The sequence below is a fragment of the Bos mutus genome, chromosome 6 (assembly GCF_027580195.1).
Source record: "Bos mutus isolate GX-2022 chromosome 6, NWIPB_WYAK_1.1, whole genome shotgun sequence".
Lineage (NCBI taxonomy): Eukaryota > Metazoa > Chordata > Mammalia > Artiodactyla > Bovidae > Bos > Bos mutus.
In genome coordinates this window covers 88,015,832-88,030,802 of record NC_091622.1, presented here as the reverse complement: position 1 = coordinate 88,030,802, position 14,971 = coordinate 88,015,832, and the positions used below count along the sequence as shown (strand labels likewise).

At 38.4% G+C, this 14,971-nt stretch overlaps 1 protein-coding gene across 4 annotated transcripts in view; it reads left to right on the top strand.

The window, feature by feature from the left end:
• The first annotated feature begins 780 nt into the window (after positions 1-780).
• Positions 781-14,971, top strand: part of ANKRD17 (ankyrin repeat domain 17) — a 167,502-nt gene continuing 153,311 nt past the window's right edge. For 2 of the 4 annotated variants that reach the window (XM_070372504.1, XM_070372503.1), the window contains exons 1-2: positions 781-957; positions 1,067-1,678. In XM_070372504.1, the coding sequence (XP_070228605.1) occupies positions 1,262-1,678 (417 nt within the window). In that variant the 5' untranslated portion in view covers positions 781-957; positions 1,067-1,261. Of the gene's footprint in view, positions 958-1,066; positions 1,679-14,971 lie in introns of those variants that run through there. The other 2 variants (XM_070372508.1, XM_070372507.1) reach the window with 1 other exon arrangement.

The window sequence follows — 14,971 nt, the reverse complement described above, 5'->3', positions numbered from 1 at the left end:
TGCCCTTATTGAACCTGAAAGGGATAATTGAGTTCAATAAGCTACGCTATTATTTCAAAAGTCCTCCAAGTTCTTCAGACATCCACAAACGAACTCACAACCCCTATCACAATATTCCTTCCAAGAGATCCACAGACAAGGATGATTACTTATGATGCTTACTTCACAGAGAAGTGAAAAGCCGAGAAGGTGATGGAGCGGAAGGACTAAATCGGGGTCATTCATTAAAACGTCTGCAAAGTCAGACACAGATCCTGCTTCCTTCTCCTGTCTTCAGCCCTTTAGAGGAAACTTTATAGAGTTGCAGTGATCTCAGACATCACCTAATCGAACTCCTTATGTTGGTAACACAAGTGTAAACTCAGTTTCAGGAAGTGTATGATCCAAGACTCAAACTGAGGCAAAAGGGGCTCTTTCCTTTATACTACGCCAGCTCTCAAGATCCAAAGCCCTAACTCACCATTTGGCGGTGGAAAAAATGGCCAGGAACGAAACTACGTACGGCAGTCCAGAACCAGGCCCCACCTTCCGGATCAGGCTGTCCGGGCCTCCTGCTAACAAAGCGTCTGGCCCGAGCTTCCGTACCCGCTCCCACCCGGCCCGGGCTGCTCCGCTCCAGCCCTCCCGCTCAGCCGCCCGCCCCATGCACCGCAGCACCGCCCGCTCGCGAAGGCCGGAGACCCGGCCCTCTAAGTCTCACTTTCGTCTTTCGGCCACCCGCGCGCCACCACTCAGGCGACGGCTGATGGCGTCACTTGTACTTCCGCCTGCAGCTGCGTTCTAGACACCAGCGAGGAAGGAAGAAGGGAGGTCTGAAGGGCTGTGTGTGGGGGAAATAGCGAGGAAAGAGAAGCGATCCGGGTGCTAGCGGGCGCTACGGCAGTCACCGCGGCCCTCCTCTGTCCCCGCCGTCCCCCCCATCGGAAGTCGCCCTAGGCACACTTCCCCCGATTCTCGGTAGTCTCCCCTCTGCTAGATCTCCGGGCACCCGGGTCTCCCTCTTCGCTTCCCCCACCCCCAGCTTGCTCCCTCACGCTCCCTCCCTCTCCCTCCCTCCCATCGTCAGGCTCCCCGCCCTTAGTATCGCGAGACGAGGTGAGAGCTGGCGGAGCGGCGGCGGCGGCGGCGGCAGTAGAGGTGACCGAGGCGGTGGCGGCGAAGGCGGCACCGAACGCTGTGTCGGCCCCGGTGCGGCCGAAGTCGCGGTAGAGCGTAGCCCCCACGCCCCTCCCCCGTCCGCGCCCTCCCTCTTTCCCCGGAGATGGAGAAGGCGACGGTTCCGGTGGCGGCGGCAGCGGCGGCGGCTGAGGGAGAAGGGAGCCCCCCGGCGGTGGCGGCGGTGGCGGGCCCCCCCGCGGCGGCGGCGGCGGCGGCGGCAGCGGAGGTCGGCAGCAGCATTGGCGGCGGCAGCGGGGCTCGCTCGGCCTCGTCTCCTCGTGGGATGGTGCGAGTCTGCGACCTGCTCTTGAAGAAGAAGCCGCCGCAGCAGCAGCACCACAAGGCCAAGCGTAACCGGACTTGCCGACCCCCCAGCAGCAGCGAAAGCAGCAGCGACAGCGACAACAGCGGCGGCGGTGGAGGCGGCGGCGGCGGAGGAGGAGGAGGTGGCGGCGGCACCAGCAGCAACAACAGCGAGGAAGAAGAGGACGACGACGACGAGGAAGAAGAGGTTTCTGAGGCAAGGGCCTGCTTTCAAAGGAAGAAGGGAGGAAGGGAGTGTAAAGGGTCGGGGCCAAAGGTGGGAGGGGACTTGCGAGGGGACAGATTCCTGTGGGCTTGATCTGTCTTCGGGGCTAGGCTTTACACCGCTCGCTTTCTTTCCCGGGCCGAAATCGTGAGGTGTGGACATGTGGGGGAGGGTAGCTGACACGTGGGGGTGGGAGGACCGCAGAGTCCACAGAGTTGCTGCACAGCACGTTACCCTGGCATGGTTCACACGGTTAGGGGTGGAAGGAATTGGTTAGATTCACTGTGTGCACACTCGGCGGGGTCGGCCTCAGGCCAGTAGGGCCCTGTTACTCCTGGGGCGGGGGCGGGACCAAAGCGGGAGGGGTAAGATAATAGGTAGGAGAGTCTCTTGGGGAACGATTAGGAGGTTGGTAGATTTCTCCCACTAGTGAGGTGGAGGGGAGCAGTTTGAGGGGGAGGCAAGCTTGTAATGGACTGAGAGCTCAGTGTTTGTGTATGTGAGAGACACGTGAGAAGCTGTACTTTTCCATACTGTTCTGCTGCAGGTTCCCACCGCCCCTCCACCCCCCCATAATTGTGGCTGCTGAAGTCACCTTCACTTCCTCGATCTCTCAAAGATTTTGGATGAACGGATCTTATATCCATTTACATTGATATATGACTCAGTGGATGAAAAATGTATTTGATCCTTACATGTACATACTCATACATTTTCAAATGCTTCCTTGGTGAGGAAGAATTAAGCTAGGCCCTGTTGCTTTTCACAGAACGTGGAGCAGCCTAAGAGGCTGCTTGGGAGCCAGGCTTGGTTGTGGTGAGTTGGAATAGGAAGAAGGCCTCTTGGTCTGTCCTAGTGATCTGGTTTCATAACTGTTTATAATTTTTCCTGGGTTCACAGACAGGCGGCGTTGCAGGCCCTCATTCTTCAAAGAAGGCATTTAACCAAAAGCTCAGTAAAACATATCATACTGAGAACAAGCTAAGAGTTGGCCTTACTAGTTAGCAGGTCTTTTGTAACTCTCTTGTCTGCTTCCTGAAATGGAAGCTAGAAAATCTCGATCTGAAGAAAGAAGTTGTAACTTAAGGCAACAGAAGGAAAACCGCTTTTTAAAGGCTGATTATAAATTTAGTTATAAGAGAGAACAACTAAATTATATAAAAGTACCACTTGCCATTTATTCTCTTCCACAAACAGCTTATTTTGATACAAGGCTTATTTTGATACAATTTTTTGAAAATTGCATTATTGGAAGTTGGGTTCCCTAATTTCAAATAAAGAAATAACCTTTTGAAGAATTTGAGACTTGTCTATTAGTAGAAGAATAGATTCTCTTTTACCTCAAACTGAATGAAGTTATATCTGAAGAGATGTAATCGTTGGAAGTATGTATACGAAAAAAATGGGCACTTGCTACTATTCCTGTTTAGCCTACTGAATTCTAAGGGTACGTTTGTATTGATAGATTTTGTATTGACCTAGTTGAATGTTTCAGAATAGTGTGTAGCTCAACTTGCATATGAAACAGTGAAAAAAGGATGGAACAGGATCCTTATTTCCAGTAAAATCTGTTATGGTAGTTAGAACTCTTCAATTGCATTATTTTTACAGAGACGAGAAAACATTTTAGAAATAATCTCATCCAACCTTCTTATTTTAAAAATGAGGATAACGAATTTTTTTTTTTTTTTTTTAGAGGCAACTGACAGTGATGGTAGCAACAAAAGTGGAAATCAAAGTTTTGTGATGATTCAGACCAGTATACTTTTCATGACAGTTTAGTCCCTGTATCCCCCTCCTGACCTCTTTCAAAAAATAGGCAGTCCGTTGCAAGCCAACACAAACAGCTTGTGCAAAATACCCATATTTTATTAAAATTTTAAATTCTCTAACAAAATGTCAAGCTCTGGTTTGGAACTTAATATCAAGTTGAGTGCAGTACTTACTGAAATATTATTTGTCTCTAAACTTTACATTTCTAGATAGTTCTGTCCATTGGAATTTGGCTTAATAAGCAAAACTTAGTAATTCATTAAATCATGTAGAATAGGCTCAAGCTTATAGTGGTGTTAGTTTTGTAAGTTGGGTTTGGTTTTCCTTGGAAGATAGTGATATATGTTGACTGATCAGTTAGAGAAGTGTTTTCTTTATTTTTAATATGCTTTATTCTGTCTTCTGTCCAGCAGTATAAACAATGGGTTTGTCATTTGTTATGGAGATGAGTCAGGAAAAACAAGTGGAAGAAAGCACAACTATTAAAAATAAATCTATATAGGTACATGATGAAGGATAAGCAAAGAGAAGTACGGTATGTCTCTGCACCTGCCTCCATCCTTGATTAGCTTTATTTATTTATCTGTACTCTATAAGCTAAATGGATGAGTTGCGCAGTGTTTTTCGTTTTACTACCATTTTATCGACATGTCAGCAGAACTTTAACTTTACAAAGCTAGGAAATCTTAATGGCTGATAGTTGTACTTAAGTCCTTTCTCTAAGTCATCCTGTTATTTGCTACACGATGAAAAATATGGATTGCATCTTTGAGATTCTCCTTCAGATAAAAATCATCAAAAGGTTATGGTTTTGCAGTTATTTAACTTGAAAAAGTGGAGGGTAATATAACAAAAAATATCTATGTGTACTTTGAAATGCTAGCAGGATATTTTGTATATTTTCTGAAAGAGGGAACATTGGAAGGAAAGGAGATTCAATTTAAATAAAAGCTTTATTTGAATGTTTAAGAAAAAGAATCTAACTTTTTCTAAATGTTAGTGTAGGATATTGAGAATTGGATTTTCTCTTCAGTATTTCAGAATAGGATAACCATGTTGCAGATAATTTGTGCAACTTCAGATATTCCTTTACCCACCTCCCCAATCTGATGCAAAACCTTAGATCAAAAATTGAAAATTATAATAATTCTCTCAGCTTTCAATGAGTGACTGACCAATATGGAAAATAGATGGAAATGTATTTCCTAACATAAAAACTCTGATGCACTTCTTTACTGACTAGTGGATTAAATGAATTAAATAGTTTAATTTGAATAGTGTAAGAAAAAAATACGGAAATTGCAGGAGTTGATACTCCATTTCATAAACAACATTACATTCTGTTGAACCTATTTTTAAATGTAATTGAATGGCATCAGTGTTTGCTAAAGCAGACACTGATGCCTTTAATAGCTTGCTATTAAAGGTAGAACTCATGTTCAAAAGTTAACATTTTTGTTAAAGATGCATAAAATTTAATACAGTAGGAGTTGATCAGAATTCCATCTATATTTGGTAGGTAATTTGAGGTTTTAAATTTAAGTAACAAACCTAGTGAAGCTATTTCATACAAAGGGAGCCCAGTAAATAAGTTAGGACTTAACTTATTCATTCACTTTTGAAAGGATTTGCAAGGCCAGGGAGCATCTGTTTATAGACAGACATCAAAGACCTAGGGTTGTTTCAGAAGTAGATTACATTTCCTCAAGTTCAATTCCAAATCTTTTTTTTTGTTGTTAGTTTTTTCGTAGAAAAATGCCAAGTTCCTCTGTTGTTATGGTAGAATCCCAGATTAGCCCATAGAAGTTTATCTGTTGCCCTGTTTCACCTCTTAATTGACAAAGCAGTATTTGTAAATAAGATGGTAAGATCTTTGAGACAGTGGTTCTGTTATAATTAATCTTGTATCCTATTCTGCTTGAGCATAGTACTTAATAAAAATTTTTTCAGTGAATAACTAATAAGTAAGGAAGATCCAGAATTCATTTAGGAAACCAAGAGTAGGTATAGAGTTCCTTCCTTCTTGGATCCATGGCTGTCCAATAACTGAAATTTGGATTTTAACATCGTTCAATTACTTAATTACTTCTCTTAGTAATAGTGAGCTCATAGGTATTAAGGGAAAGCCATTTAAACCAAGACATTGATTGTTGATTGCCTGATAAGTACCTAAAGATAGATTTATATTTATCAAATCCAGTACCTTAGGGAGATTTACATTTTGAAAGCATAATACAATCTATTATTCAGTACCAGTCTAATGTAATGGTTAAGGGCAGGAATGGAGCTTGAATTCATACCCTTGATCCATCACACACATTTGTAATCTTGGGCAAGTTACCTAATGTCACTCCGGTTTCCTCATATTTAAATGATGATAATAGTAGATTCTACCTTATAGCATTGTTTTGAGAATTAAATGAGTGAATTTAGTTTTCATATATTCCCATTTTCACCGTAGTGCTATGATGTCATCATATTTGTTTCATTATTCATAAATGTTTGTAGTTTCTATTATATAGGAGGAATTTTGCTGTAATAAGTAAGTAACAGTGAGCAAAACTATTTTAAGACACACTGATTTAAAATGCACCAATGATTAAATAAAAGTTTGAGGAAGTATGAGAGTGAAAGCAAATGGTTAAATGTATATCCCGAATAAAGTATGAGAGGTATACAAATGTTGGGAGGGGATATTCATCATATTCATTTAAAATGCAAAGATACAAGGTTAGAAGGGTTTTAGGTAACTTCATCAGGGCCACATAGCTGCTAAGTGGCAAAGTGGAACTTAACCTTTGATTCAAAGCCTGCCTATTCATTCATATATTGACATGCTCTGTTATGCTGTATGATGTTGAGTACAACTTTATCTGATGTTGACATATCAGCTAAAGTTAAAATAAATTCAGATGACATAGGGGAGGATACTTTTTGGTAGTAAGGTAGTCACTGAAGACAAATTACCTACCCTGAACATTGCTTTTCTTGTTCTATAAAGTTGGTGGGTTGGGAGGAGAAATACAGAGAGCACAGATAAGTATATTCACATTTTCACCATTTAGAATTAGCAGTTAACATAATGAAGCTTTATAGTGAAAACCACCTCCTCTACTGGCAATCTTTTGCTTCTCCCTGCCTTTTAAGACTTAAACATTTCAAGGTTATCTTTATTAAGCTAAGAAAAAAAAATTCCTTTTAAATAGGAGATGTTAAGTTGGGGTCTGGATAAGCTAAGAATACCTTGGAGTTAAATAAACTCAAGATTTTGTTGAAGGTGCTTATATATATATATATATATTTTTTTTTTTTTTTTTTTCTTTTCTTCCCTTCACCTATAGTATGTGTGTAAAACTTCCATTAGATACCATATTCAGAGAAGCATTTGACTTCCCTCCCTCCTGAAACATTCTTACTGCAGTGGTTGTAGGAAATTAGGCAAGCATTTATATGGATTGTTTAGAATTGGGAAACTTGTTTCTAAGGTAATGTGGTAATGAAGAAGGCATAATTGTGTTGTGAAGTAGGAGATCCAAAATTTATTTGTTTTCCTGGTTAATTAACACTGTGCCTACTCTCCTCTTAAATCCTTATATTTTGCCTTTTAATTGATGAAACGCTTTTATCTAGTCTGCTGTGTTCTGTCAGATCTCAAGACAGAAACCCTTATCTTCTGCATCTCTATACCTCTACTGTATTCTACCGTACTCTACCATGTGTGTTATACCTGTGTCAGGTTTTGGTGAAGTCGAATCTCTGAAGTAAAAATAGTTTGTAAATATATCTTCTTTAGTCACTTACTCTGGAAATATTTGGGACCTCAAATCTTAAGTCTTAAGGTTATAGAACTTGGTTGCAACTATTTATGGTGGACCCCTGTCAGATGCTTTTATTAGATTATAATTATTCAGTTTAGTCTCGTCATTAACTTCACCAACTTAATTGGAGTTAGTATTTTAAAATTTTCGATGTGGGATAATCATCAAAGCAGTATGTTTTGACTCCCAGAAATTGACTGGACTATTCGCTAGTTTGCTTCTACTGACATCCAAAGTCAACCAGCTGTTGACTAGGAGGTCGATTTTCAGGTCCTTGAAACAGTGTGTTTGCACTCTGTAGTTTTTTCTGCATTTTTGTAAGGATAATTTAGAGAGTTAGGAAATGTGGATGTAATGAGCTTCCTTGTAATTTTTCCATACTTTATTATAGATGAGAAGGAATTTTCACTTCATAATGATATGTGAATTACTGCCTACTGATACTACTTATATTTTTGTTAGGACCGATAGGGGGCACCAACATCCACGGTAGCCTATGCCAAATCTGACTTCTTTCAGCTTTCACCTTTTGAAAAAACAAGTCATTAGGAAATAGAAGGTGGTAGATAAATATGAATACTCCTTCTAGTCCCTGGAACCTTACCTTTATGGTAGAGTTGTACCTATCCACTTGCCACACAGAAGCAAAATACCCTTTCTGACTTAGTGTTTTTACTTAACTTTTTTTTTCTTTTGTCTTTAGAAACTATTTTTATCCAATCAAAGTGCAAGTGGAATTGTGGAGCATTATAGGTATTATTTTATCATGATTTGTAATTTAGGGTTTTAATTATTGAAAAGGGACATGCTGGAAATTTTATCTTCCCCAAAAATGCTGTGAAAAAATTGATATAGACCTAATTATTGAAAGCATAACTTCAGTTGACTTCTGTCATCCTGTGAAACTCATAAACATTACCTGATCTTTTTAGAGTTGGCTTTTTAAGTTTCTTTCAGGGTGAAGCTAGAGATAAAAGTGGGTCAAGTAGAAAAAAATGTAAAGATCACGGTACTTTACGAATTCTTTGTAGAGCCGATATTATTGTTTTTATAAATAATTTTGACATAATAAAGTCTCAAAGTATGCAGGTATTGTTGAATTGTACTGATGGAAATGGACAACAAGATTATTGAGAATAGATTAAAAAGGTTAAATAGGGTTATATGAGTCAGGTAAAAAATGAGCTTTTTTGATTAAATGGTCTGAAAGACCATTTTGCTGCACTTTCAGCAAAAGTGCAGTATAATGTTGAACAAGATTGAATAAGGTTTTGGAGATAACCAAAGTCATAATTCTTATTTTAAATAATGATAAGGTACAACTGCACAAAATAGGTTATATGTATTTCTGTCTGCTGTACCATGAAAATGAAATGATGACCAAAACTAGGCAAGTTCTAGAGCGAGAGCTGAAAACTGATTGGATGGGGATGGATTCCATGATCAAGGAGGACTGCAGATTATACAGTTATATTCTCATTACTCCAGTAACTCACATAGAGTCACAAAATAAAGAAAATGTGAGGTGTATTAGATAGTGTTAGTTCAATTTTGAAAATAAGTAAACTCATTTCTTGAGATTATTTGAAAGTATAGACTAAACATGGCAAATATATGAAACTAGTTTGTAGCTACGCATCTCTAGCAGGGCATATTCTCCTCTCAAGCTGTCATTTACTCTCATTTAATCTTCCATTTTTTTAATCCTCCCTGCCCCCAATAAAAGAACAGAACAGAAAAGAAAAAAAGAAAAGTGAAGAAATAAAGACCTATCCTAAAATTAATTCTTGGTCTGGTTTTTCCTTGTGAATTGTTTTTCAATTAAAGAACCTTTGAGTGAAAAATATTTCAGAGAGATCTGTAGAAAAATTGGTGTTGTCAGTTTTGAATTTGGAATAAAAAAATATTAACATGAAGTTCTATTCCTTTTCTTTCCTATTGCCCTAAACCTGAAACCTGAGAAGAAAAGGAAATCTTATGTTTGTGTTGTACCAGGTCTATTTCCAATTCTGTCTTTGACCCCCAATATTGTCTTTTTCCTTCTCTGTGCCACGTTTCCCTCTTGTTTTTTATATGAAGTTAATAACAAAACTAGTCCTGTTGCAAAGCCTCTAGTGTAGTTCTTTCTGGTGTGAGATTCAGTATAGGAGTATACTGCCGAACATTTATTGTGTATCTGCTATGTGTGGCTGTTTTTAGTCTATGTTGTAATAGTCTCAGTCATTTCCTTCTCAGTGAATATGAGTTAGCCATATTTAAAATCATAGCTGTATGCATTATAGTTAGGAAAACTTTTAAACTTGCATACATGAAAACTTAGCACAGTGTTGGAACTGTGTTTTTTATGGTTTTTAGAAGATAGGTATCGCTATTAGTATATTTTTCTAAGTTTTTTTTAAGATGCATTATTGAGACCTAGCATAACTACTTAGGAATTATGAGGATTTTGGAAACACTGAGACATTATTCCCAGCTTCATGAAATTTAAATCTCATTGAGACAAAATTAATAATAATTAAAAACTGTGAGGATGTTTTTAATCCTGTGTAATTACCTGGAAGTCTAACATTTTTCAGTGTATCTGTTTGCTTTTAGAATTGGTTTCATTATAGAGATTGTTCTGTTTTTGCATACCAGTGGGGTGGACTCTATATCTTTTATGTGTGTCTCTTAGAATACTCACTAATTCTTGGTATTATGCTCTTTTTTTCTTTTAACAATGAGATCTGTATGTGACTTTTTTTAGAGTGTCCAAGACTACTAAATTACACCAAAGAATCATCCATTCTAATTTGACCTTGAAGATTTTGTAAGAAAAGAGGTAGCTATACTAATATGCTTATGGTTGCTACAGGTAGAGATGTGTAAAAATATGAAAAATTGAATTACAGGACAGTGCAGAATGTAACGTTAAATATCTTTTAAGTTAGATTTTAAATACAGTGTTTATATAATTGTTTTAATTCATTTCCTAAGTTGTGCCCAATTCTGCAGCCCTATTGACTGTAGCACGCCAGACTCCTCTGTTCCCCACTGTCTCCTGGAGTTTACTCAAATTCATGTCCATTGAGTCAGTGATGCTTTGAGTTCCTATAATTAAGTGTACATATTTGTAGAAACTTACAGATATTTGTTGAAAGTTTGGCAAAATCAAAGAAATCTGAGAAATACAAAAATCACTTATAATCCTCTTTCCAGAATTAATCATTATTATTTGAAATCATCTTTGCATTCTTTTTTCTTCATGTATATTAATCAAATTATTATACAAAGCAGAGCTGTCACTTACACATTTTGTCTTCTGTGTTTCATTTGTGATCATTCTTAGAACATATCAGTTAAGGAGATGTTTTCATGTAATGATTACATACTTATTTAGCTGTAAGAACTAGTGATACTTGCATACTTTAAAAAAAATAGAGTCTTCTAACACATAAAGGTTTTATCCAGCGCTTAGAGTAAACACTGCTAGTTTGGTGTATGTCAAATGTTTTAGTTTCTTTCTTGGTGAGAGTAAGTGAATGAGAGAGAAGGGGTGAGTGTGGGTGTGTGTGTTGAGGGGTGTGTCTGCGAGTATATTAAGATTTGACTTGGTCTCATTTACTTATGAATGTTTCATAGTGTGCTGTTTGTAGTTTATTTGATCTTTTATGTTGGTAGACATTTAGACTGTTTCAGTACATTGCTATACATATTCTACATTGTTGAAGCAAACATCCTTTTACATTATTTTTGACTACAAATGTATTTCTTTGGAATGGATTCCTGGAAATGGAATTTGAGGGCGAGAAGTTATTCACGTACTACATTTGATAAATTCTCTCGTTTTACTTCTTTCAAAAATGTTTAAGAATGATATTGGATTTGATCATCTTAGTTTTTAAAATCTGTTAAATAAAAATTAGTGTTTTGGTTTTGTCTTCATTCTCCTTATTACTGTTGACATTGAGCAAATTTTCATGGTTATATTTTATTTGGATTTATTTTGAAATTTTCCTCTTTTATCCTTATTATTCTAGCATTTTTTTTTTCTTTTAGTGGTATGTGGTTGTATCTATATTTATGGCTATTAATCCTTCATGGTGTCATTTGTTACACATATTCTCTATCAGTTTACTGTATTTCTACAATGTAGAAAATTTTTTATTTTTTTGTAATAAGTTGTTCTAGAAATATGACTTCTAGAGACCTTCTTTACCCCAGTATTTAAACAAAATTTCTTAGATAGTTTCTTTTGATATTTCTGATTTTTCCCCCAAAGATACATGGATTTTGTTTTGGATATAGTATTTAATTGTTTCATTAGCATTTGACCCTGTTGACCAGTCCTTGTCTCTTAAAAAGTACTGTTCTCTTTGCTGGTGTAATACCAGCCTCTCCTGTTTTTACATTACTAACTGGTTTTTTTGGTCTTACTGCTTGCTCCTACCTCCTTCATTGTATATCCTTTGGTTATTTGGTACCACATTGCTCTTCCTGGACCTTTTCGTCTTGTATCTGCTCACTTTTTAGGTGTTTTTATCTCATTTTGTGTCTTTATATATGCAGTTGCTAATGACTCAATTTTATGTCTCCGATTTAAACCTTCTTGAGTACCAGACTGAAACTTCTGGCCACTTAACAGTTGTACAAACCTTTCTTCCAATGTGTAGTTTTCTTTCTCAAGAGAATCTATCCAGAGTCCTAGCTGGAAACTACATATAGGTCAGTGTAGGATGTCTGCATAATGCTTTTCTCCTTAATTCAGTCCAGGTGTCTGTAAAATAAACAACATTATCTATCCTTCTTTTGCTCAACCCATTGTACAGTGGTGAGTAGGAACAGGATAATCATAATAACAGCTTCTTTGGAGAAGAAAAGAATAGGTAGACCACAGTCCTTGGTCCATAGTAATAATGAAATCCTTCTGGACAGAAGACTGCCCTGGCAGCTATGTAAAATCCTTGATAAAATTCTTGGTTTTGCTCTATAGGAGAAATGCCTTTTTGACTATTGTGTGTGTCCTTGGCTTTGTTCTTAGGTGATTCTTTCTTGTTATCCTCCTTTGCTGCATCTGAAGTAGTAGGTATTTGAGAGTGTGACATTCCTAAGATTGCAAAGTTTTATAGCACCATACCAGTTGGCATACATTTAGAGGCTGCAGGGTTACTTAAACTTCAGTTATAGAGTTTTATAGGCCAGTAATGTGGTTTGATGGTAAAACTCAAACATTTATTTAATTGATTTCTAAGTTAGCACCATGTGATACTAACTACAGCGGAAGATCTCTTTTTGTTATATTTTTTGAAATCAGCTCATTCTCCTCTCTCTACTAGACTTTTTCCTTTCTCCCTGTGTTACCTGGCTTCCTTGAGAGCATCTGAAATGTTTAGCTCAGGTGACATATCAGTCACAGTTTAACCAGAGAGGCAGAATGAGTAGATTTATATATGTTAGGTATGTAGATAGGTAGGTAGGTAGGTATTAAGAGCATACAAGGAATTGGCTTATACAATTCTGAGGGCTGGCTAACAAATATGAAATTTGTAAGGTAAGGAGTTTGTTAAGAGCTCACCCAAGCTGGAACCCACGGATATATGCTGAAGCTGTTGTTCATAGGCAATTAGAAAAGAAATATCCAGCGAAGGGTTACCAGTTATAGACTTAGTATTTGGAGTCACACTCATCAGGAAGAACCCAATCTTTTACAAGCTCATCTGACTAATTTAGGCTCAGTAAAGGTGATCACTCTGGCTTAAAACAATCAACTTATTAGAGACTTTAACTATATCTGCAAATCCCCCCATGCAATCCCAAAGAGCAGCACCTAGACTAGTGTTTGAATAACTGAGAGAAAGTATTTACAAAATGACTGTTGCCCTTCTTTCCTCTTAGTTTTCCCTAACCAACTTGACACATCAAAAATCATCATAGGTGGGAAAGCAGCACTCTTTACCTGATCTTTGCTATATCTGACGAAGAATCTTTGAGGTCACAAAGTTAACTCGTGGTATTTGGAATTGCAAGACACTTGCCTTTCCCAAACCCAAGAGACCTCCAGATTACTGGGCTCTTACAGGTAGAGTTTGCTATAGAGAGATCTTCTCTCAGTGGCACTATTTTTATATCTATTTCTGCTTGCTGCTGCTGCTAAGTCGCTTCAGTCGTGTCTGACTCTGTGCGATCCCATAGATGGAAGCCAACCAGGCTCCCCCATCCCTGGGATTCTCCAGGCAATAGTACTGGAGTGGGCTGCCATTTCCTTCTCCAATGCATGAAAGTGAAAAGTGAAAGTGAAGTTGCTCAGTCGTGTCCGACTCTTAGCAACTCCATGGACTGCAGCCTACCAGGCTCCGCCACCCATGGGATTTTCCAGGCAAGAGTACTGGAGTGGGGTGCCATTGCCTTCTCCCCTAGCTCTGCTTACAAACTGCTTAAACTCATAGGTGAGTTGCTGTTTCTAGTCATTCATTAAACAGCTAACACATCAGTGTTTTTAGTTTTTCTAACTGCTTTTCTTATAGCCCCATACCTGGTAGTTAGGTGATTTGCCTTACTCATTATTGCAGGCAAGAGTTTTACAAAATGGTTTTGCTTCTGCATAACAGAGGTTGCTAGGTTCCCAGCCTGAAATATGCTTCCTTGCCACCTGTTCTTCTAAACCTTATCAGAGTTTTTTGATTAGTTACAGTATAGGATAGCTTATTGGAACAAAAAGACTCCAAAACACATGAAGTTCAAGCAAGGAAGATTATGTGATAACCTGGGGGTAGTCACTATCTTCAGGTCATTTTGTGTAGCTTAAGTTTCTGATCTTTTGTTATACCATCACTTAACCTGTGCTGTCTAGTATGGTAATGACTAGCCACATATGGCTAGTGCGTGCTTGAAATGTAGCTACTACGACTGACAGTCTGGATTTTTAATCTTATTTAATTAAATGAGCGTTTGTGGCTACCATATTGGAGAATGAAGGTCTAGAAAGTTTCTGTCATCACAGAAAGTTTTATTGAACAGCTCTGCCTTAGAGTGTTAACTTCATCTACAAGGTCTGATCATTGGCTTACCAGCATTATGTTCATGTTTCATCCTGTTATTATCTGAATTGTATTTCCTCAAAATTCATGCTGAAACCCTAACCCCCAGTATCTCAGGATATGGTTATATGTAAGAATATAACTTTAAAAAGGTAATTAAAGTTAAGTCAGGTCATGTGGATGTTCTCTAATCCAGTCTGACAGGCATCCTTATAAGAAGAACTGTGGACATAAAAAGAGACCCCAGGGATGTGTGCATGCAGAGAAAGGCCATGTGAGGACACAGTGAGATGGCCATCTCTAAGCTAAGGAGAGAGGCCTCAGAGGCCTACTGGCACCTTGATCTTGGACTTCTAGTTTTAATAACTGTGAGAAAATAAACTGCTGTTGTTCAAGCCACCCAGTCTATATATTTTGTAAGGCAGCCCTAGCAAACTAATACATAGCCTGTGAGAAATAAGAAGTAGAAAAATGAGCACAGATAACTTCCTTTTGAGGAATTGACCAAGAAATTGCAAACATAACTTCATGTTATATCCTATTGGCCAGAGCTTAGTTATGCATCTATACCTAAGACCTAGCTCTTGCTCTGTGTCCATTATACCCAGATATAACTTGTGGGAGAAGTGTTTTACTAAAAGAAAAAAGGGAATGTGGATATTGAAGATAATTAACGT